The following is a 25,321-nucleotide window of genomic DNA, read 5'->3' as shown; positions in this document are numbered from 1 at the left end:
GATAATGCACGCCCTCAAACTATCGTCTTTAGTTGTTGAGGGTGGTCGAAATTTCCGCGAAAAATGATTGACTCAGCTCCCAGCTGAACCTGCGGGACAGCATGCTTTGGACGTGCATTTCCATATGTCTGCCACCACACTCCTCAATGACGATCAGCAGGCATCAGATAAATGCGGCACTCCTCGGCGAAAATAAATCACCGCCATTGATACATGTTCCAGTCCAAGTGTTCCTTTGTTCTTCATACACCACAGTGCTTGGAGGTTTGTACTGTTGTTCGTAATGGATGACCAAAGACCAAACTGAACGTGTGGAGACGACTCAGTACTGACGGGGGCGACAAGGCCTGCGCAGTTGCTCCTCAAAGTGAAGTTCGCTGTGCTACAGGGCTATTCATAAGTACCTTCGGTGATTAAGGACAGGACTGTGACAAAACTACGAGACATGCAGAAAACACACATACGAAGAGATGTAGCATCACTCCAAGCTTTTAACTACCTTTACAGGGGGAAAACCGGTATTAAGCAAAGAAGGGAATGCTGACAGGCGGAATGTGTGTATAGAAGAACCGTATAAGAGAAATACACTTGCAGGCAATCCATACTGCTATCTAAAGACAAGACGTTGTTTAACACTGTCAACAAAAACCTCAAAACATTCTTGCCCGATTTCTTCAAACTTCTACACGATACAATAATAAGTATTCTAGCAGACATAGGCTACACATCTCTTACTCTAATAAACTTTTGGGACAAACATACGCTACTCGTTTTTTAAATGTGCATGGTATACGAATATACGAGGGCTATTCGGAAAGTAAGGTCCGATCGGTCGCGAAATGGAAACGACTATGAAACTCCGATAAAGCTTTGCACAGATGTGTTGGGTAGTGTCTCTAGTATAACCCCAGTTAGCATCACGTCGCTCTTCTCATTTCTGAGCTCGCAGTGAGTGCGTAAAGATGTCTAGAAAATAGTGTCTGCCGCCACGTACGAGGGCCTGGTGAGAAATTTCGCCTGAAGCTATGCAGCTAACATTACATAACTGTCGTGCTGTTTCGTCTTCAAGACAATTCTCAGCCGCATTCTGCAGGGGCAATGAAGATGCTCCTGCATCGTTTTCAAATGGAAATGTTAGATTACCCACAATACAGTCCGCAATTGTCTCCCCCTGAGTTTCATCTCTGGTCACATGAACCGCTGGTTATGAAGACAACATTTCGGCACAAGACAACGAGCCGTAGGCCAGCGTAGAGAATTGGCGGAGAGCACTGGCGGCTGCCTTCTATAGCGAGGGTATTGGAAAGGTGGTACAACGCTACGATACACGTCTAAGTCGGATCGGCGACTATGGAGATAAGTAGCTGCAAGGTGTATCTAACTGTTGCAAATAAAACATTTTTGATTTTTACCGTGGTTTCCATTTCGCGACCTATCGGACCTTACTTTCCGAATAGCCCTCGTACATACAAAACGTTTATATTACTATATAAAGCCAAGTTATTTAACGTTGTTACCAAGAATCTCTAAAAGTTCTTGACCGATTTCCTTCAAAATTTTATACGATACTCTGATAAACTTGCAGACTGGCATAGGCTACACGTTCCCCTACTATACGAGATGAATCACTTGTAGCTTGCACAGCGAATATTGTGGAAATGGAAAGTGCTATTGATAAGCGATTGTCACAAAATGGATTTGTACTCAGGGGCTCGTATTGTTAGCCAATCAACAGATTGTAATAATACTGAGAAAGTGTATTTTCTGTACGAAAATACGTTTTTAATGGAGCAGTGACTACGGACATTAACAAACTAAAAGTAGGGTAATTAGGCCAGTGGCGTTTGTTGCAGGATTCTAGTGCGAGTCGTTTACGAAATATCGTATTCTGAAAAGTTTCTGATGACTACTTTGAAGGTCAGTAAAGCTTTGAAAAATGCATCTATTTTGTACGAATAGCCACTATTAAAGTTCCAAACCTCGTAAATACATGGCGTCGATGTGGCCGAGCATCAAAGCCTTTTCGAAAGTTTAACATACAGAATCAGCTTCATTCCCTCCATGCATGCCTCAGAGGTAAAACCTTTTTCTGATACTTTTGGAAGGATTTCGTAAATTCGATTCAAATTTTTGTATACTTCAATTCTGTATAGATAGATATTTTCTTAGACTTGAGAATTTGGAAAAAAAAACGTTCCATGCTTTATGCTGGATAGAATTTGAGGAAAGAGAAATAAATGCCAGCTTATGTACCTGTTTTCATTTAGACTCGACCACATCTGGTCACTACTTATCTAACAAAGCAAGCTATTCTAACAGTAACTGCCTGAACGTCTCAAAGCCTTTAAAGTACTGGGAGCAGTCATACGCCAACCAGAGAATTTAAGGCACTAGTTTGATTGTGTGGCACCTGATAAATGAACAATGTCTTATAAATTTGGTTATATGATGTATAGTTTTATCTGTGGAAACACGAAAAATTGCTTCAGACATTCAATTCACCGTCTCTTTTTGGTTAGATGTGGAGCAGATAAAGTCTGAAACTAATTTCTGTAGAAAATTACAGTTTTGACGTATAGTGCAAATTTAGGAAACAGATTTTTTCCTCAAGTGTAAACATTCAGAAATTGAAATACTTTTTTTGTAGTTAATATGCGTGAGTGATTTAATGAAACTATTGATACAATCTTGATCTGCTTGACATGTTTGCCAATACTGAATTTTTTTGTAATACAGTGAAACGTGAAAAGAATCTAAGTATTTGAGATGTGGTGTTACAGACGAACGTCGAAAATTAGGTGGACTGATAATGTAAGGAATGAGGAAATTCTCCAAACAGCCGTAGAAGAAAGTAACAAATGGTACACACTGACAAAGAGAAGGGGTAGAATGATAGGACATGTGTTAAGTCGTCCCGTAATAACCCCAATGGTACTAGCTGGAGCTGTAGATGGAAAAAGCTGTTGAGCAAGGCACAGATTGGAATACATCCAGCAAATAATCGAGTACGTGTATTTTAATTGCTGCTCTGAAATGAAAAGGTGAAAAGTATTTGAATAGTCTGTCAATAAGTAGTGAATATTTTTGATTAATTTTTAATTAGATTTATACTTTAAAAACTAGTGTAATGTTATTTTATAAGCTTGCCTCTTTCTGTCTTCCCCATTACAAACTGATTGTTTGTATGGAACAACGCTTCAAACCACCAAACTTTTTTTTCCAATGACCACAGTTGGTGCATCGTATATTCGAATTAGGCGATACTCAGAGAATTGTATTAGACAATGAGACATTAAGAGTAGGAGATGCTTTTTGGTATTTTTCCAGTGTAGTAACTGACGATGCCTGAAGTAAAGAGAATACAAAACACCGGTTCGCAATAACAAGAGAACTATTTATAAAAGAATAATTTCAGCTAATAAACATTTAAATTTTAGGAAAACTTACCTGGAAATTTTAATGATTAAGGGAAACCACCTCAACTGTATACTTACACATTTGTTTTATGCTACGAGCGGTTTCGCCTAGAACATCTTCATTTTGCCGAGTTGTGCAAGAATGAAATTGGTCATTTAACAACAAATGTGTACTTCTACAGTTGACATGGTTCTCATTAATCATTAAAATTTGTCAGCTCTGGTGTTCAACATGGTCAACGTTATTATTATCTGAAAATATTTGTATGGAGTGAAACACACATGATAAGCAGTACAGATCAGAAGAGAACAGAACAGAACTTTTGAAATGGGGTGCTACAGAAGAATGCTGCACATTAGTTACGTCGATCAAATAAATAATGAAGAAATACTGAATCGATTTGCGAAGAAATTGGAATTTATATATGTATATTTTGAGCTTTTCCTTATTACAGGACCGAGCGAGGTGGCGCAGTGGTTAGACACTGGACTCGCATTCGGAAGGACGACGGTTCAATCCCGCGTCCGGCCATCCTGATTTAGGTTTTCCGTGATTTCCCTAAATCACTCCAGGCAAATGCCGGGATGGTTCCTCTCAAAGGGCACGGCCGACTTCCTTCCCCATCCTTCCCTAATCCGATGAGACCGATGACCAAGCTGTCTGGTCTTCCCCAAACCAACCAACCAACCAACCTTATTACAGAGGCTTATCTCCAACATAATAATTTACTCGGAAATTACAATACAAAGAATAAACATTCTTAAACTATATTTTTAAAATATTCCTCAGGTGTTTCGATTTCGTGTGTCCTCTTCCTCTGCGACCATTCTCCTCATTGTGTGCTGTACATTTTGGAGCCAGGTGGTCGTAGGACGTCTTCTTCTTCTCTCCTCCGGTTCCCACTCCAGTATCAATTTTGGTATTGTCTCGTTGTACATGCCCGTACCACTGTAATTTCTTCCTATCCATTATGTCATATATTCTTTCTTTTATTTCCATTCCCCTTATTATGTCGGTGTTCCTTATCTTTTCTTTCCTGGAGATCCTTGCCGATCTTCTCCAGAAGTCGATCTCTAGCGCTTATAATTTTTTAATGTGCTTCAGGTTAATTGTCCAGGTCTCCGTTCCATACAGAACTACAGTCTCTACTATGGATTTGTATATTAATTTTTTATTTCTGCTCATTACATTCCTGCTCCATAAGACAGAGTTAAGCATCCAAATGACCTTCCGTCCGCTATTAATTCTTTTATTGATTTCTGACTCTGATTTTCGCTCGATTTGTAAAATGGATTTATGTCACAACTTTATTAAAAGTAGGTATCGGTTGACAGAAAACACTTTGAGGCACGGAGATACATCAGAGTGCAAAGGAGGGTACTGTGTGCATACGAGTATGTGTGTGGGGCCGGCCGCGGTGGTCTAGCGGTTCTAGGCGCTCAGTCCGGAGCCGCACGACTGCTACGGTCGCAGGTTCGAATCCTGCCTCGGGCATGGATGTGTGTGATGTCCTTAGGTTAGTTAGGTTTAAGTAGTTCTAAGTTCTAGGGGACTGATGACCATAGATGTTAAGTCCCATAGTGCTCAGAGCCATTTCAACCATTTCATGTGTGTGGGAGTGCGTGTGTGTGGAAGAGAGGGGGAAGGAGTAGGCGCGGTAAAACTTGCAGAGAGAGACCAATTGTCCAGTTCTCCGTTCCATACAGAACCACAGTCTCCACTATGGATTTGTATATTAATTTTTTATTTCTGCTCATTACATTCCTGCTCCGTAAGACAGATTTAAGCATCCTAATGACGTTCCGTCCGCTATTAATTCTTTTATTGATTTCTGACTGATTTTCGCTCGATTTGTAAAATGGATTTATGTCACAACTTTATTAAAATAGGTATCGGTTGACAGGAAACATTTTGAGGCACGGAGATACATCAGTGTGGCAAAGGAGAGTACTGTGTGCATACGAGTATGTGTGTGGGAGTGTGTGTGTGTGGAAGAGAGGGGAAGGAGTAGGCGCGGTAAAACTTGCAGAGAGAGACCAAGGTCTGTATACAGTAGGAAGGTTAAAATGGACTTCAGTTGCAGCAGTTATGCAGAAATGCATACACAGTAGAGAACACCTTGAAGACCTGCACCAAACACGTCCTACGACTCAAGGCCGCAGAATCAGCAATAGGAACATAAATACTAGTGGGTGAGCAACCCATTGAGAAGAAGATGGCATAGCACCATACCAGGCGTGCACCCATCACGGTCCCCCACTAGCAGCAGATACGCTGAGCTGACAAAAGCCGTGAGATATTCCCTAACATCGGCTCGGACCTCCTTGTTCCCGGCATAGTGCAGCAACTCGACGTGTCATGGACTAAACACGTCGTTGGAAATCCTCTGTAGAAATACTTAGCCATGCTGGCTCTATAGCCAACCATAATTGCGGAAAGTGTTGCCGATGCTGGGTTTGTGCACGAACTGACATCTCGATTGTGTCCCATGAAAGTCCGATGGGTTTCATGTCGGTCGATCTGGGCAGCCAAATCATTCACTCGAACTGTCTAGAATGTTCTTCAAACCAATCGCGAACAATTGTGCCCCAAAGACATGCCGCATTGTCATCCATTACATTTCTATCGTTGTTTGGGAACATGAAGATAGTGAATGGCTGCAAATGGCCTTGAAGCAGCCGAACATAGCCACTTACTTCAATGATCGGTTCAGTTGGACCAGGGGACCCAGTGAATCCATGTAAACACATCCCAAACCATTGTGAAACCACCACCAGCTTGTACAGTGTCTTGTTGACAACTTGGGTCCATGGCTTCGTAGGATGTACCCCACACTCGAAGCCTACCATCCAGCTCTCATCAGCTGAAATCGGATCTCATCTGACCAGTCGTCTAGACTCCAACCCACATGGTCACGACCCCAGCAGAGGCGCTGCAGGCGATGTCGTGTTGCTAGCGAAGATACACACGCCGGTCGTCTGGTGCTATTGCCCATCACCACCATATTTCGCCGCATTATCCTAACGGATACGTTCGTCGTACGTCCCACTTTGATTTCTACAGTTATTGCACGCAGTGTTGCTTGTCTGCTAGGACTGACAACTCTATGTGAACACCGCTGCTCTCGGTCGTCAAGTGAAGGCAGTAGGCCACTGCATTGTACTTAGTGAGAGACAATGCCTGAAATTTGATATGACGGTGTAGGGAGGTTGTGAACTGGCTCTTGCGTGCATGCGTTTTGATTTCCCAACTTTTGCAACGTGCACGTCGTTTTTCATGGCTATATGGGCATTCATTGTCGTCACCGCTAGACCCTTTCTGAAGATATCTAGTAGCAGAACATGTAACTTACCGACCTATTTCGTATGCTTCTGTCTCGTAGAATTTCTTCTTTAAACTTCATGTCGCTACTAATTACTCTGAACCGTTATTACATGATGTATGGAGCACTGCAGAATTTGTTTTTTATTTCACACTATATCTACATCTACATCCACACTCCGCAAGCCACCTGACGGTGTGTGGCAGAGGGTACCTTGAGTACCTCTATCGGTTCTCCCTTCCATTCCAGGCTCGTATTGTTCGTGGAAAGAAGGATTGTCGGTATGCCTCTGTGTGGGCTCTAATCTGTCTGGTTTTATCCTCATGGTCTCTTCGCGAGATATACGTTGGGGGGAGCAATATACTGCTTGACCCCTCGGTGAAGGTATGTTCTCGAAACTTCAACAAAAGCCCGTACCCAGCTAATGAGCGTCTCTCTTGCAGAGTCTTCCACTGGAGTTAATCTATCATCTCCGTAACGCTTTCGCGATTGCTAAATGATCCTGTAACGAAGCGCGCTGCTCTTCGTTGGATATTCTCTACCTCTTCTGTCAACCCAATCTGGTACGGACCCCACACCGGTAGCAGTAGTCAAGCAATGGGCGAACAAGTGTACTACGTCTACTTCCTTTATTTTCGGACTGCATTTCCTTAGAATTCTTCCAATGAATCTCAGTCTGGCAACTGCTTTACTGACGATTAATTTTATATGGTCATTCCATTTCAAATCACTCCTAATGCGTACTCCCAGATAATTTATGGAATTAACTGCTTCCACTTGCTGACCTGCTATATTGTAGCTAAATGAGAAAGGGTCTTTCTTCCTATGTATTCGCAGCACAATATCCATTAGCACACAGTTTATTTCGATTGACAGCTTTTTTCAGAATATATGAGAGTCAACTTTTTAACACATTGGCAGTAAGCTGCACCAAATCCAAGACGTTTCCCACATTCCACAAGTGGTAATGATCAAGAAAATAACTTTACATGTTGGATGCTTATTGCCGACCTAATAAGAACTTTAAGTAATAGCTGGTGAACCAAGGCTCGATACCTACTCACTAACATAGATGTTTACGTAAAGCCTATTCGCCTCCGACTGACTACAGAAGCTTACACCTTGGCTGCTCATTACAGATTGGACACAACGAATAGCGTAGTGTCTGAAATATTTGAATGCTTACCTTCTACCGACTGTCGCTTTGTTCACAATGCCTATATATTGACGTTATTATCACATAATTCGAAAACGGTAAAACAGAGAGTTATTATATTTTGCATATGATTTTGCATAAAGAAAGGAAAATTGAAAGATGCAAAGGTACAATAGAGGGCGAAGTAGTTTTTCTTCAAACAAAATCTATGTTATTAGAAAAAGAACTTTCACGTGATTGAAATTTTCTTACTTCATTAATTAACGAAAAAAAGTAAAAAGTAAAAGTATCCGTTTTCGTAAATACAAAAATCGGGGATGCAAAATTATGGCATTGAACTTTGAATACAATTACACTTTAGTATTGTAACATGATGTAAAACGGAAATTTTTTCCTATGAATAATTTTTGAATACTGAGGTCTCGAAAAGCTAAAAAATTGTCAGAAAAAAGAGAACGGTGATTTTCAATCAAGCCACGTCAATTTTAAAACAAACAAGCTTTAGTAGTAGTGAATTATGACGTGCACTCTGGTATTTTAAATTTTATTTCTTTAATAAAATATTTCCATATAAAAACTGATTGATGTCATCAACACTGTTTATTTATTGTTCAGCTACTTCAACCTTTCAAGTAGCCTCTTTAATTTTTTTGTGGACTGGCAAGACAGCCAATCCACGAGGACGGGAGGCCGAAGGGCACGCGTTTAAGCTCACGCAGGCTGGCGTGAGGTCTGGAACAGTTAAAGGAGTTGAGTCTAGTAAAAAAAGTACGTAGCTTCTGGAATACTTAACTTTAATCCATAATTGGTGAACATCGGTCTGACGGTACATGCATCACAAGATAAATAGCAAATGATAATGGCGCCTTGCTAGGTCGTAGCAAATGACGTAGCTGAAGGCTATGCTAACTATCGTCTCGGCAAATGAGAGCGTAACTTGTCAGTGAACCATTGCTAGCATAGTCGGCTGTACAACTGGGGCGAGTGCTAGGACGTCTCTCTAGACCTGCCGTGTGGCGGCGCTCTGTCTGCAATCACCGACAGTGGCGACACGCGGGTCCGACGTATACTAACGAACCGTGGCCGATTTAAAGGCTACCTCCTAGCAAGTGTGGTGTCTGGCGGTGACACCACATTCCTCCCCCGCAAATCGGCGGACGGACGTGTTATAAGGCTTCCGCCCGCCGTGGGGAGGACCCCACGTTGACGTATGCGACGAGGTGGGGGGTCTAACAACAGGCGAGGCTGTGCCACCCGCACCCTGCCATTCGGCCCGAGGGGAGCTAGGAAACGCCTGAAAACCTACTCCAGGGTGCACGCCAACATGCGGTGTATGCGCCCGTAGAAAGACAGGAGGGGCCGAAGGGTCGACCTCCATCGGGTCGGGGCACCCGACGGGCGAAGACGCCATGTGGTCCGGAGCGGGCAAGAGTTCCATGTCGGAGGACAGCGGGTCACGGGAAGCGAGCGGCGGCGCGTGACCCAGGGAGGCGCCCAGCGGTTGCAGCGACGCGTCCACTGCGGGCGTCGCCGGCGGAAGAACAGGCGGCGGCGGCGGCGGCGGCGGCGGCGCGTCGCCATGGGGCAAAATGGAAGGCAGCGTCGGTAGCACCTGGGGCTGAGCCGTGCCAGTAGATGGGTCCCCAGGGCGCTGACCGGACGGCACCGTCGCTGAAAGCAGGCGGGGAGCGGCAGAACCCGTGCGACGACAGAGGCGCAGCTGATTGAGATGCCGACGCATCTCACCAGAGGTCCCCAAAACCAGATACATAGCGCGGCCGAGGCAGCGAAAAATGCGCCCTGCGAGCCAACACCGTGAACCCCGATAGTTGCGATAGTATACAACGTCGCTTGGGGCAAAAGCAGGTGTCTGCCGCTGCACAGGGACCTGATGCGGCGGATGTAGCAAAGACATCAAGGTGCGATGGGGGGCGACCGTGCAACAACTCAGCCGGCGAGCGACCATCTAGGGGCTGAGAGCGATACGAGGACAAAAAGAGCATTAACGCGTCCTCCCGAGAATGCGACTCTTTCAGCTTCAACATCTGTGACTTGAAAGTCCTGACCAATCGTTCAGCGGCACCGTTTGACTGTGGCGAAAACGGCGCAGACGTTAGATGTTGAATACCATCGGCCTTGCAGAATGACTCAAATTCTGCGGACATGAATTGTGGGCCATTGTCGGAAACAATAGTCTGTGGAAGACCTTCAATGCAAAAGATAGCGGATAACGCTTGGATGGTGGCAGATGACGTCGTGGAAGACATCCGGACAACAAAAGGAAAATTACTGAATGAATCGACCAGAACCAACCATCGAGCATTCCAGAAGGGACCAGCAAAATTGATGTGTAAGCGTTGCCAAGGGGTAGTGACGTTCGGCCATGCAAAGAATTTCCGCGGTGGTGCGGATTTTTGTTCGGCACACGCCATGCAAGAAGAGCACATATTCGTAATCGCAGCATCGATTCCGAACCAAGTACAGTGCTGACGAGCAAGTTGTTTCGTTCTCACTATACCCCAATGTCCTTGGTGGAGAAGCCGTAAGACAGAGGACTGTAACGAACGTGGGACCACGACCCTGGACTGATCATTATCTGAACGTAACAGCAAAACACCACGTCGTACAAAAAGTCTCTCCTTGTGAGCAAAAAATCGGCGAACCAACGGATCCTCGATCCGGGACTTTGACAAGGGCCATTGCGTAGCAACAAAACGCAGAACGGTAGCAAGGATAGGGTCAGCAGCTGTGGCTGTAGCTACACGACGAAAATCAATCGGAAACGATTCGACCACGTCATCGGTGTCTGCATCAATGAACATGCAAGCAAGTTCGGAAGAATCGAATGCTCTATCCTCAGCAACAGGCAAACGGGACAACGCATCGGCGTTTCCGTGCTTAACAGTGGACAGATACAAGATATCGTAGCGGTACTGCGAGAGGAAAATAGACCAGCGAATGAATTTCTGCGCTGTACGTGGAGATACAGGCTTGTTCGGATGAAAACGAGATGTCAAAGGTTTGTGATCTGTGATGATGGTAAAGTGACGACCATACAAGAAATCATGAAACTTAGTAACACCAAATACGAGAGCCAAAGCTTCTTTCTCGATCTGTGAATAATTTCTTTGCGCAGACGAGAGCAATTTGGACGCAAAGGCAATAGGGCGATCGTGCGATCAATCTTTGTGCGCAAGCACAGCACCGATCCCTAAATCCGATGCATCTACCATCAACAAAAGGGGTTTCTGGGGATCGAATGGCTTAAGGCAAGTACTGGAAAGCAACGCCGATTTCAACTGGCGAAAGGCGCGTTCGCATTCCGTCGTCCAGACGAACGGAACACCTTTCCGGCGTAAGCGATGAAGCGGATCTGAAATGGAAGAGGCGTGGCGCACATAGCGATGATAATAATTGATTTTTCTTAGCACAGTCTGTAGCTGCTTCAAATTCTGCGGCGAAGGCAAGTCTTGTATGGCACGGAGGTGCTCTGGACTGGGATGTATGCCCTGGGCATTGAGTACATGTCCCAGATATGGTAAGTCACGAGCAAAAAACACACATTTGTCCTTCCGCAAGCGAAGACCATTTTGGCGCAAGACCTGAAATAATGTTCTGAGATTGGCTAAATGGTCTTCTTCCGTCTTTCCGGAGATCACAATATCGTCCAGATAGTTTGCTGCAGTAGAGACCGACGCACAAACAGTTTGTAAATATTGCTGAAACAATGCAGGGGCGGATGCACACCCGAATGGCAGTCGTTTGAATCGATACAAACCACGATGCGTGTTAATCACTAAAACGCGCTCGGATTCTTCGTCCACCGGTATTTGCAAGTACGCATCTGTTAGGTCCAACATCGAAAAATATTTACCCGGGCACAGTTTGTCAAAAAGATCTTCCGGGCGGGGTAAAGGAAAAGTTGCAGTCACTAGTTGTGGATTCACAGTTGCCTTGAAGTCCACACAAAGTCTCAATTTTCCGGAAGGTTTTGGCAAAATTACTAAGGGTGATGCCCAGAGAGAAGCCTGCACACGTGCAATCACACCTTGTGATTCCAAATCGTGTAATGTTCTTGCGACCTCATCACGCAATGCGTGGGGAACATTGCGCGCTCTGAAAAATTTCGGTTGTGCGTTTACTTTCAGTTCCAAATGTGCTTTATAGTTCGTAGCGCAACCAAGGCCCGGTGCAAAAATGTCTGCAAACTCTTCACATAGACGAGAAACACTGTCTGAAGGCACAGTCTGGTTCACTGATAGGACCTGATTGACTATAGACAAGTTAAACAACTGAAATAAATCTAAATCAAACAAGTTCACTGCAGAAGAAGAACGAAGGACATACAATGACACAAGTTTTGTTTGTCCTTTCTATGTTGCAAGAAGGCTGCACTGTCCTAACCACAGGGATTGCTTGTCCTGAATAACTACTGAGCTTAACATTTGCGGCACGCAACGGAGGTGTGTCCAGCTGTTTGTACGTGTCGTGATTGATTAGCGAAACTGCAGCTCCGGTATCGAGCTGGAATGGTATCGCGTTGCCATTAATGTCCAAGTCTACAAAAAGTTTATTGTCCTGCTGACGACAAGAGCGACTGTCTCGTGCAACGTGAACTGACGTTGATACAGAATCACTTGCGACTTGACGGGATTTCCGGCGATGTCGACGCACACTATTTGTAGGACGAACACAGTCACTGTTAGAGAGAGTGGCACTGGGCGGAGTGGAATGAACTACATGAATTTCCATGGGCGAAGGTTCACGAGCCTGAGTATTCTTGGTTAGATTCCGATTCCGGCGCGAAGCAAAGGGCCTGGAATGGTATTGAGTGTCCGTTCTGAGCTTTTTCTGGTAAACACTTTGAACATGTCCTTTTTTATTACAGAAAAAGCAAATAGCTTGGCGTGACGGGCAATTCTCACGCGAATGTCTAGTAGCACACCGCGAGCATGATTTTATCACTGCATGTGCTTGCCGGCGCGGTACACGTGGCTGAGAGCCTGGTGGCATAGGCGCGGTCGGGTGCGAGGACTGTTTACTGTTCCGTGTAGCTCGCCCGGTGGGCCGGTTAACCTGACACACGGCTGGCGAAGTTTCAAATGATTCCTGAGCAAAGTCAAGTGTGTCCTGCCGATCCAATATATCACTTGTTGAAGGGAGGGATTGACTAGTTTCAAAAGCTGTTCCCTTATACAAACATCAGAAACGTTCTGGGCAATTGCATCACGTACCATAGTATCTGAATAAGGGAGGCCACATTGACACTCAAAAGCACAATCCCTAGTAAGTCCTTGTAAGGTTGCAACCCACTCCCGAATAGTTTGACCGGCCGTACGTTTTGTACGAAAGAATGTATACCTTTTTGCAACTACATTGACTGATTCTTTGAAATATGCATCTAATGCAGACAAAATTTCGTCGTAGGATAGAGTTGCTACGTCACGTCGGGGAAATAATTTCACTATCACACGGTAGGTGGACACTCCGACACACGATAATAATAAAGGCTGCCGCTCATTACCTTGAATTCTGTAGGCGGCGAGATGGAATCCAAATTGGCGTGACCACTCCGTCCAGCTTTCCAGTGCCGCATCAAAAGGACGAAAAGGTGGTGCAACTGCGTGTTGTGGCTGCGTGAGCGGTGAAGTGGCGGCTGCCGCATCGTTTTGCATTGCACGTTGACCCTGGACGAGCTGGCCAAGGGCATCCAATAAGGCCTGCGTCTGCTGATTCTGCAAGCGATAAAATTCGGACAGTACATCTGGAGATTGTGGCGAAGCCATGACACAAGTAAATCAGGGCAAATTTGGTACAAACGCGATTTAGCTCGTCGCCAATCCTCGTCGTCAAACTTTTGTGGACTGGCAAGACAGCCAATCCACGATGACGGGAGGCTGAAGGGCACGCGTTTAAGCTCACGCAGGCTGGCGTGAGGTCTGGAACAGTTAAAGGAGTTGAGTCTAGTAAAAAAAGTACGTAGCTTCTGGAATACTTAACTTTAATCCATAATTGGTGAACATCGGTCTGACGGTACATGCATCACAAGATAAATAGCAAATGATAATGGCGCTTTGCTAGGTCGTAGCAAATGACGTAGCTGAAGGCTATGCTAACTATCGTCTCGGCAAATGAGAACGTAATTTGTCAGTGAACCATTGCTAGCAAAATCGGCTGTACAACTGGGGCGAGTGCTAGGAAGTCTCTCTAGACCTGCCATGTGGCGGCGCTCGGTCTGCAATCACTGACAGTGGCGACACGCGGGTCCGACGTATACTAACGGACCGCGGCCGATTTAAAGGCTACCTCCTAGCAAGTGTGGTGTCTGGCGGTGACACCACAATTTTAAGCTAAGAAATACAGTTTCGATTGCTGTTTCCACGCCACCACGTATCCTTCGTCCTCTGCCAGTTGAAGCCTGCGACTTTCTTCAGTTCTTTATTCCAGAACTCGAGTGATCCGTTTTGTGGTCTAGGAGTCCACACTAGTACTGCTTTTGTCCATCTTCCGTCATTCCTCATCTCATGTGCTTCCCATTCCAGTTTTAGACTCTTTACACTTTTCACAACGGCTGTTATTGCTCTTACGTCTTCACTTGTTTTCCGGTCTTTCTTAATGAGCCCTAAGAGTGACCTTTCCATAACTCTGAGCTGCTCGAAACTTTCTTTTGAAAAACCCGTTGTAAATCAAAATTTCACAACCATATGCTGGTATGGAAAGGACATAGTGTTCGAACTCAAACTTTTTTAGTTTGCTAGCATATTAGATTTAAAAACAGTTGCGTTCCTTCAATAAGCCCTCCAGTCTAGCTTGATGGCGCGAAAGATTTCAGGTTTTTGAAGCCCCTTGGTTAATTAACTGACACTTTTTAGAGAGTGGTAATTCGATATTATTCTCTTTTTGTTAGACAGATGTTGTGCAAAGTATTTGATTTGGACAGATCTATGTTTGAGGCTTACTTTTTCGCAATTCTCTGATAGATCCTTCGTACGGGATTACAGGTGTGTCATATTGTTGGCTAGGACAACTAAGCTCATTGAACAAAAAAATGGCCACCTCTAGAAAAGTCAATTACAAGCATCCTTTAATACCTTGCTATTCCGCCCGTAGACATGATCTGGTTGGGAAGTGAGCTCACATTGTCTGTAGTTACGTCGCATCCAGATCAGGCCACTCGCAGAGGATTTGATCGCACAATTCCACCAAGTTGCCGAGATGCTGATGGCATTTTACCTGCTGTTCCAACATGCTTTTCACGTTTCAGTGGGGTCCAAGTCAAGTGAGTTTGCAGGCCAATAGACACGTAATATGAGGGAAGGAAGGGGGAAGAGGAAGTGTTCAGAAAACCAGTCATGTATTCTTGTAGCCCAGTGAACTTTGCCGTTGTCCCCCTTACGTGCTTGTGTGAGCAGTGGCCACTTGCGAGGTGACCGACAACTAATGCTCATTATATGCAGATCCCGTTGCAATAGTCTACCGCTAACAGAATAACAGGTTGGGATGACCATCATTCACTGCCTGCAGCAATTCTTCTCGGATTTGGAAGTGATTTTGATTGGCAAGCCACGAAAGGCGCGTATGGTCAGCATCTTTTTCCGACCCAAATACTGTTGTCGTGTTTCGTGATCACATGTGTACGTCACAGCTTGTACACACGTTACATAGTTCACCGCAAAACACCAAGAAATTCAGCCAAACAAGATTGCCCTTTATTTGCCTCTATGCCTCGTCCTTACATTTATCCATGTTTAGGTACAATATCTGCTTGAAATATAAATGTCACAGCGGTCACCGCTGCCATATGCTCGCATAGAGGTAATGCACGCACGGTTGAGAACGTCACTTGATCGCTGCGCCATCTGTAAAGGCTTAAGGATTATTTGCGCATGCACACTGGAGCGACATCTTTTGTCCGGTTAGCTTATATCATCTATAAATCTCAGCTTGTTTTTATTTATTCTAATCAACCTTTGTTTGCAAATTATGTTGGACGTAACCATCTCTATGACATATAAATACTTTTGGGGGTATAGGGTCATCCTGCTTTACTACTCGTCCAATGGAGAATTCCATCGTGTGTTTTCGTATGGTGACAGAAGCCATATTATGTTTACACACTTTGTTTCCACAGCTTGTGCGGTCCGTGTCAATATAACTGCAGCGTAGACGACAAAATCAAAAGCCTTTTTGAAGTAAAAAGCTATGCATAGCGGCATTTCACATTCGTCGAATCGAGTAATTATTTCACGCATGGTGTATGTATGGTCAGTTGTAATACAGACAGGGCGCAATACAGTTTGTTCTGTGGGTTGCGAGAAACACCACTGAAAGAATTTCTCAAGACTTTAGTGAAAACTTGTTAGATAAGAGGAAGTAATTCTTCAAATCCTGAATACTACCTTCTTGGTATAGAAAGATAACATTTGCTTTCTTCCACAAGGCGGGGATGCTGCATTTTTGTACACAGATAGTAAAGATCTTAGCCAGATACTGTTCTATTTCTTTACCGGTAAGCTGAAGTATTTCCATCATCAGACCATCATAACGCACTTGCTTTGCCTTTCTGCATTACGTTTACAGCTTTCCTTATTTCTTTTCGAAGACTTTCTTGGTCTTCTTATCGTTTCCATTTGCATAAAATGTTCTTAGTGGTTCAAACAAAATTTGTATTGCGCTAAATAGAAGTCGATGTAATACAGTTTGAATTAAAAATTAGTTATTTCATGTAACTATCGTATATAAACTGTCAATGAAAAGAAATCATAAAAGAAAAAAAAGTAATATTGACATCAGGAGTGGTTTTAACAACATACCTCGCTCTGTTGCAGCCACTTGCTGTGTACGGGTTGCATAGTTGTAGAGAGAGAATCGCAAATTGAGGTACTTCAGCGTCAGGATAATGGGGAATTAAGCGTTGGTCATTCACATAGATACATTTCGGTCTGTTATCTAGAATTGCCGTCAGGAAGAAGTGGACAAACGTGACAAAAAAATAAAAAACACCGTCCTTACGATTTTATTTTATATAATAAAATAAAATGATATCGTAAGGACGACTGTAGATGTTTTTTATTTTTGTCACGATAGTAAACGGCCGTCGCCCCAGTGACGTCCCGATAAAGGATGGACATACAAAAGAAGTGGACAAAGTTCGGTGGGATTTAGTAGGCCGAAAAATGAGACAGTCCGATGAGCCACTGTACAACCTCCTGATACTTTAAGGTGGAGATCCTTCAGATACAATCCGTCACACTGATCTTACGGGAACAGTGCTAATGACAATGAGATCCGGTATAACGCGGTCATATAGCAATAGCAAAATTTGAGATCAGCTATGCAGTTACGCTCGCAGTCTCATTTTTAATGTGCCTGCATGACTAATACTGGGGCAGTGTGTCATTCTGAACGAGTTCCTCGCCAAACTGGCCGTCGTCACGGACACCGTGCTCCAAGGTCCTGGCAGCGAAACCCTGCCGCGGTCGGGCAGCTATATAACGGCTAGCGGGCGGCACAGGTCCACAGTCAACCACCTGTACATCAAGCAACATGGTCGCCCTCAAGGTACGGGTCTATATTAGCTAGTATTCTCTACAAGCAATGCCGTCTGTAAATACTCTCGTTTCTGACCATCTGACCATCTGAAGATGCAGTTGATCGAATACCACTACGTAATGCTTATTCAAACATAATTTGCCGCAGCACCGACAGTCCCTGAGTAGTATTACTAGCCGTACTTGATTTTAACTAGGTCATCGGAAGCCTAATAGTAATAAATAAGATACAGGGACCGTTTCAGTCTGTTAAAGATATATTCTCAATATACTTACATAGGTTTAGGCTACGCAGTTGCTATAAATTTTAAATAAACTCAATTTGCGTATTAGGCCCGGTAATTGCGAAAAATTGAAACAACTAAACAATGGACGTTTCGATCAACTTTCCAGCGGTCCTCTTCAGGGCGGTTAACTACTGGATTTTAGTGAATGTCTTCCCCTATATACTGACAATTTTGGCTGTCTGAACCCCATTGGATAGTCTACGTTCGTCTGGCAGGATACCGGTACGCAATGGCGAATCAGCAGCTTGCATCGGAGGGAGTGTTTTCCTAAAGCGAGATGTTGGTATCCCACAGAATTCCTCTTGTGGCCCGGCAGAAAAACCTCCCCTTTAAGGAAAGCTAATAAAAACAAAACCAAATAAGGTAGAACAATTTTATTTATACTAAATAAAAGTACATATTATGCCATTTTAGAAAATACTCTTATGGTCTTACTTTTTAAATAAAACATCCCTTAAATGGCTTCCTGCACTGTCGACACACTGTTTGAGTCTTTCCCTGAAGTTATTCATTACTCTTTGAGTCATTTCAGGTGGAATAGCTTCAACCTCTTGTGTAATTGCTTCTTTCAGGGCTCGTAAAGATTGTGGACGTTGTTCATAAACTTTTGCTTTTAAATAGCCCCAAAGAAAGAAATCACAGGGCGTTAAGTCCGGCGATCGTGGGGGCCAGCCAATGTCTCCACGCAACGAGATCACATGTCCAGGAAACATTTCCTTCACCAATGCCAGTGACTGCCACGCTGTGTGGGCAGTAGCACCATCTTGCTGGAACCACACGTTCTCTATTTCACCAAAAAGCTCCCTTAGTTGCGGTTGGAGAAAGTCGCGGAGCATGGCACAATAGCGTTCACTGTTGACGGTTAAATTCCTGTCATTTTCTTCGAAAAAGTAAGGACCGATCACTCCGGAATTGTAAACAGCACACCATACTGTTACTTTAGGGCTATGAAGTGGTCGTTGATGAAGTTCTTGGGGATTGTGTTCACACCAGTACCTGCAATTTTGGCTGTTCACTGTTCCGGCAAGGTGAAAGTGTGCTTCATCAGAAAAAATCACAATATCGTTGGGACGAATGTTCCGAAGAAGGTCTTGGCACAAACTTACACGGACACCACAGTCTCTTTCACTCAGTTCCTGCGTAGTTACAATTTTGTAAGGATGCATTTTAAGATCTCGATGCAAGATTCTTCTCACACTTCGATCAGATATCCGTAATGCTGCCGCATGCTTTTTAGCGGATCGTCGAGGAGATTGTTGAACTGAAGCTCTAACTGCATCAACATTTCCGGGGCCTGTTGCAATCCGTGGTCGTCCAGGTGGTTTCCTTTTTAATGCGGAACCTGTCTCACGAAAGTTAGCAACCCAAGAATAAATTGTTTTCTTATCGGGAACAGGGTCCCGTCGTCCGAGCGCAAAGCGAACGCGAAAAGCACGTTGAGTATTAATAGGCGATTCGCCATTTTGAATAAAATCTTCCACTACGAAGTCACGATGTTCACCAGACCACGCCATGGCGTACACTGAAAACGGCACGTAGGCAGCTACTTAACGACGCGCCCCCCACCACTCTGCTCCTTCTACTGTCCGCTGCACGTTACTTTGTAATCGGGGAGTTTTTTATGTCGGACCCTGTACTTTTGAACCTGGGTTATATGTAAGTGCTGGCCGGAGAACAACACAAGCGGACCTGATGAACTGGAGTAGCTGGCAGCCAAAGAGTAACTTGCAGCCAACATCCGTTCATGCATGTGTTTATGCTGTAAGGACGTCATCAGAGACGATGTCGAAATAATTAAACGCCCTAACAGTAAGGAGAACGGCTACAAGTTATCGAGTGCCTATCTGCCAGCGATTCCAATCGAGCTGGCCGCCTGAGTTCGCCAGCCAGCAGGTCAGTATAAACAAGCGGCCACGAGAGATCTGCCGTGCGGAATCGACGTCTTGCCGCAGGAAAATACCCCTGCGCACAAGCTACCGATCCGCTATTGCCTATCAGTCACGTATCACAGGAGCACAGCCAATACAATAACCTACCGTATAGCTACTCGTCCATAGCAATCTTTACTTCGAATTGTCCAGTGGCATCCCAGAGTGTGACGTCGGTAGCCATCTTACAACCCAATCAGACAGTACATAGGGGAAGACATTCACCACAATCGAGCAGCTGGTCGCCCTGAAAAGATCGCTGCCAAGCAGGTCGAAACGTCGGCATTTTAGATGTTTTTGCAATATCGGTCGCTGTCCCAACGGCCGTACTTTCAAATACGCGCGCCACCAGTTAGGCCACCGCCGGTTCAATGAGCCCTCTGCCTGGCACTTAAGTGTGATTTGCTGAGTATCCATGTAGAAGTAGAAGCAGATGTTTCCCACAGCCGCCACCGCGGCACGAGGACGCTGCAGCGAACGATTACGCTGTTGCCAATGAGAAGCAAGCATCCCCTCTCCGAAGCTCCAGCGACGGTTGTACTTAAGTTCTAAAACTCATGCACTGCTCTCAGTTTGTGTGTTTGCCAGCTGAATAACATTTACAGACATATATAGTGGCTAGGGCTCGCGATCTACTGTATAGTTATTGTCCTGAAGAGTGACTGATTTGTACATCTGCGGTATCTGTATATGCAACATTCAAGGCTACCGCTAGCAACTGACCCTGCAACTACAGCAACAAAACTATGAATCATTTTTTGCTATTTGATATTAGACGTACAATAAACTAATATCTGAATTCTCTGTATATGAACAGCATCTGTTCCTCGCTCCTGTATCCACTAAATAACCACACAAGGTGCAAGGAAGTTGCAACAGTTTTAATGATTCATAGCGACGCGGCCTAATAACCAAACTAATTTTATTCAGACTGACACTGGTCGTGGAAGCCTACGAACATGCGCTATAATTTTGTTTACACGATGACCTGTTTTGGACTGTACATTCCTCTTCTCTAAATGTGTTCCTAATATACTGATATTGTAACTAATGAAAGAGAAAAGAAACGTGCATTTTCTTCACTGCACAGTACAGAACTCTCCGGTCTCATCTTCCTGCTACAACAGCAACCTCCATTGTTATTAACTATTTCAGTTTCGTGAAAGAATTCCACTAATTCAAAAGACAGAAAATATTTCAAAAGAATGGAAAATATTAATTCATTTTATTGTTGTCCTACTCATCAGTTAATTTTGTACACTACGTGATACCAACAGAGCAAGAGACGTAGAAATTATTCAGCATTACTGCCACTGCAATAAAGATATTACGTTCGCAGCCACAGGAAGATATGGGTAAATGAGGCACTTTGAATTATTTATTTGAAGGTCTGCATGGATCAATAGTTAAGTATAGTGCAGTGTGCTAACTTTAATGTTTATTTCAGTCGATTATTACATAAATTGTTTAAAGTTTATTGTCATTAGGTCCCTATTAAAGGATTTTTTCTGTACAGTTCCGCAGAACTTAAGTATAGTTGAGAAGCAGCATCATGGAACCACCAAAAACTGTTGTGATTAACAGTTATTCAGACGAAACTGGTTTCGATAAAGTGATCTTCTTCAAGTGATGGATTCCTCAAAGGTGGTGTAATGTTAATCCATGACTTCAACATGGTCGCTTAACCAAATTACTTATCTGGGGATACATATTATTTACAGTAGTTTTTAATAGTTCCAGGCCGCCGTTCTTTAAATAAAACATAAAAAATATGCGATCAGCGTCGCGAGTCACAAGTCACCGAATGTGTTGTCTCCTTCCTACGGTGTATTTGTACATCAATATGCAGGATTCGTGGCCGTCAGTACCTATCCTTCAAGGTGGGGAAATGGAAACAGGGGTTAAAAGTCCGTACACAATGAGGACATGAGGGACAGACTGCAAGCTCTGAATGTAGGAATGACTGTGAGGAAAATCAGCCATGTCGTTTTTAAAGTAATTATCCCACAAATTGTCTTAATCCGTACTGGTAATTGTACTATGAATTTTCAATGATCTCTCAGGAGTTTATACAGGTTGGGTAAAATGAAAGTGGGATGGAAAATATTTCATCCACCTCAAGATAAGCAAACCAAATTACATCGCCTGCCATAAATGCTGATCATATAAGTGGTAAGTGGTGTCGTTTATCTACAGGACAGGAAATGATTTCGGCCCCATTTTTATGTTACCCACTCGGTAAATCGATCACATGCTAACGATAATGAACTCTTCTGAAACATCGTAACATTGATGTTAAAGACAAAATATTAACATTCGATGCAGGAAGGAAAGAAGAGAAACGGGCTCGTTAACACTGGCGATACGTTTCTCGTCATTTAAAAGAAACTCTTTCTGAAAATTTCTCAAAACGACACAAGTACAACACAACTACGACTTTTCAAACTTGGCCAAGGGACGTGGGAGTGTCGGAGGAGAGGAAGTAATATTTTTTAACGAACTTAGGCAGAAACATTGGCTATTGTGTTCTACTTTCATGTGGTCGAGTAGTGAGGGAAATATTTAGATACATTACCATAAAACAAAGGAACTAAATGTGGTTTATGGAGTTGGCGTTATAAAGTAGCACAGGCAAAGAATCATTTGCAGGCAGGAACAGATATGGACCTTCCATCGCAGCTCAGCTATTATCTGAAAGAGCGCCTTCTAGATCTTAAGCAAGATTCGTTAAAAGTGTTACAAGTACTTCATCAGTACTTCCTACTACAAGCTAAATAACTGCACTTGTATGTTTGAGCTCTAGAAAGACTGTTCTCGAAAGCAAGATACGCTCTATCAACAACACAGTAGATCGACGAACAACTTCCGTCAAAAATATTATGTTTACAGACCGTAGACAAAGATGCTGGACATATTTATTGATTAATAACATTGTATTTTACGCCATTTTACTATTTCAGCAATTGACATCGATGTTAAAAGTATAAATAATTCAGTGTCGATTACTGTCAACCAAGGATGTTTAGACGTCAGTAATTGAACCGATTTCAGTATGGATGATCTCTCAGCATTTCACATCCCTAGTATGAACTAACACCCTTCTGAATACGAATTCCGCTCCTCAGTTGTACACATGACCTGCATGTACGTTTAAGTTCTCGCATGAAGGAAAAAATCTTGGCAGAAGAATAATCAGGGTCAATGCAATTTGAGTCCAGTGTGTAGCGGTTAGACGTGTGAAACTCACATCAAAGACAGATCATGTGGCTTATTTTTATCTTACTAAGAAACAAGAAGCCTTAAAGTGAGGTGTGGCTCACTGCATTTTGTGCCGTCTTTCGACAGGTCTTTGCCTTCGCCGCCGTGCTGGCCGTGGCCCGCGCCGGCTACCTGTCCGCCCCCGCCGTCTCCTACGCCGCCCCAGCCGTCGCCTACGCCGCCCCCGCCGTCGCCTACGCCGCCCCCGCTGCAGTCGCCCCCGCGGCCATCACCTCCCAGAGCTCCAACATCCTGAGGAGCTTCGGCAACCTGGGACAGGTGTCCACCTACACCAAGACCGTCGACACGCCCTACTCCAGCGTCACCAAGTCTGACGTGCGCGTCAGCAACGACGCCATCGCACACGTCGCCGCCCCCGTCGCCTACGCCGCCGCCCCCGCCTACCACGCCCCCGCACTGGCCTACGCCGCCCCCGCCTACTACCACTGACCACTGAGGCTGCACTTCAACCTCAGCTCTCCTGTTGATTATTTATTTTCCTTCAAGCTCTGTCATCTTCTGTAAATAAAATCTTTCTGCGAGATTATTACATGACATTTTTATTGATGTCAGACTGTAAGAAAGTCATCAATTAATATACAAAAGTGCAGTACTCAATCATTTCGTCCTTTGACTCCAGGAAATAATTCTGTATAGTTATAGATGTTCTAGATTAAATGAGTGTGATTTTAAGGAGATCAGGCTGAAACTATAAAGCATTTCTGCTACAACACAATTATGTACCTAACATTTCCAATAGAAAATGCATGTTATAAAAGATATAGAGGGGTCCAAAAAATAACGCACAGTATAAACTTGACACATGTGATCCTGAAATTTTTGTATTATCTTGAACTAGGGTGGAGAATGTCAGGTATATTATAATCGTTGTGGTGTGCCAATGACTGAAACAGGGGCTTTCTCATTGCAGCGAAATATTTTCACGAAATTTCAATCAATGATTAATATTAATCGAATATTTGTATCACCTGCATATCTGCGAACGTGTCTGTGCTTGTTTTGAAGATGAGCATGGATTGAAAAAATTAGCTTTGTGAAACTAAAAATTAATTTTGCTGTGAAATACGAACAAGATCAGTTGCCAAAGCAACGGCAGACTGGTCGAAAGTGCACATCTTCGCAGATCTGTAAAATTAAACTGTTGCAGCGTAAAATCTAGCTCATTGTTGCTTTATTCCACACAATATAATATCTTTGGATCCTCAAACTAGTCGGCATATTGCAGCTTAGTCTTGCCCATCACTTCAAAGGCAGCCCTCCTTAGGTCATCGAGTGTGCGAAAAGGATTCGTACAACAGTGCACTGCAAGTTTCAACTGCTCCCAAAAATGCTCAGTCGGGTTAATCACAGCAGACACTCTGGGCAATTCCATTCGTTTGATTCCTTTTACCTGGAGGAAAATATTCAGTAGATATGCACAGCATGCGCGAGCGTTATCGTCTTGCAACGGGTTCCCGTTACTGAGATTATGATGACAGACTTGAACAACAGGGTGGATTATCAAGTCCTGATAATGCACACCCTCCAAAATGTCGTCCTTAGTTGTTGAGGGTAGTTGAAATTTTCGCGAAAAATGATTGACTCAGCTCCCAGCTGAATCTGCAGGACAGCATGCTTGGGACGAGCATTTCCATATGTCTGCCACCACACTCCTCAATGACGATCAGCAGGCATCAGATAAATACGGCACTCCTCGGCGAAAAGAAATCGCGGCCGTTGATCCAGATTTCAGTCCACGTTTTCTTTCGTCCACTTTCTTCATACACCACAGTGCTGGGATGTTTGCACTGTTGTTCGTAATGGACAATCAAAGACCAAACTGAACGTGTGGAGGCGACTCTGTACTGACGGGAGCGACATGGCCTGCGCAGTTGCCCCTCAAAGGGAAGTACGCTGTGCTACAGGGTTATTCATACGTATGTCCGGTGATTAAGGAGAGGACTGTGACAAAACTACGAGACATGCAGAAAACACACATACAAAGAGAGATAGCATCACTCCAAGGTTTTAACTAGCTTTACAGGGGGAAAACCGGTATTAAGCAAATAAGAGAATGCTCAAAGGCGAAATGTCTGTATAGAAGGGTCGTTTAAGAGAAATACACTTGCAGGCAGTCCATACCACTATCTAAAGACATGACGTTGTTTAACACGGTCACCAAAAACCTCAAAAAATTCTTGCCCGATTTTCTTCAAACTTCTACACGATACAATAATAAGTATTCCAACAGACATAGGCTACACATCTCTTACTCAAATAAACCTTCCGACAAACATACGCTACTCGTTTTTTAAATGTACATGGTGGGAATTTAAGGAGATGGGACCTTGATAAACTGAAAGAACCAGAGGTTGTAGAGAGTTTGAGGGACAGCATAAGGG

At 43.9% G+C, this 25,321-nt stretch overlaps 2 protein-coding genes across 2 annotated transcripts in view; both read left to right on the top strand.

Moving 5' to 3' along the window:
* LOC126239355 (cuticle protein 67-like) overlaps positions 1–23,523 on the top strand; it is a 31,106-nt gene extending 7,583 nt beyond the window's left edge. The window contains exon 3 of the mRNA XM_049947854.1: positions 23,391–23,523. The gene's annotated coding sequence lies outside the window, so the exon portion shown is untranslated. The remainder of the gene's footprint in view (positions 1–23,390) is intronic.
* Positions 17,431–23,378, top strand: LOC126239323 (cuticle protein 67-like). Its single transcript, XM_049947852.1, has 2 exons — positions 17,431–17,456; positions 23,007–23,378. The coding sequence occupies exons 1-2, from the start codon at positions 17,442–17,444 to the stop codon at positions 23,367–23,369; spliced, it is 378 nt and encodes a 125-aa protein (XP_049803809.1). The 5' UTR covers positions 17,431–17,441; the 3' UTR covers positions 23,370–23,378.
* Positions 23,524–25,321: the final 1,798 nt, after the last annotated feature.

The sequence above is a fragment of the Schistocerca nitens genome, chromosome 1 (genome assembly GCF_023898315.1).
Source record: "Schistocerca nitens isolate TAMUIC-IGC-003100 chromosome 1, iqSchNite1.1, whole genome shotgun sequence".
Taxonomy (NCBI): Eukaryota; Metazoa; Arthropoda; class Insecta; order Orthoptera; family Acrididae; genus Schistocerca; species Schistocerca nitens.
Note: the sequence above shows the minus strand (reverse complement) of the source record. Positions and strands in the feature narration are given on the sequence as shown.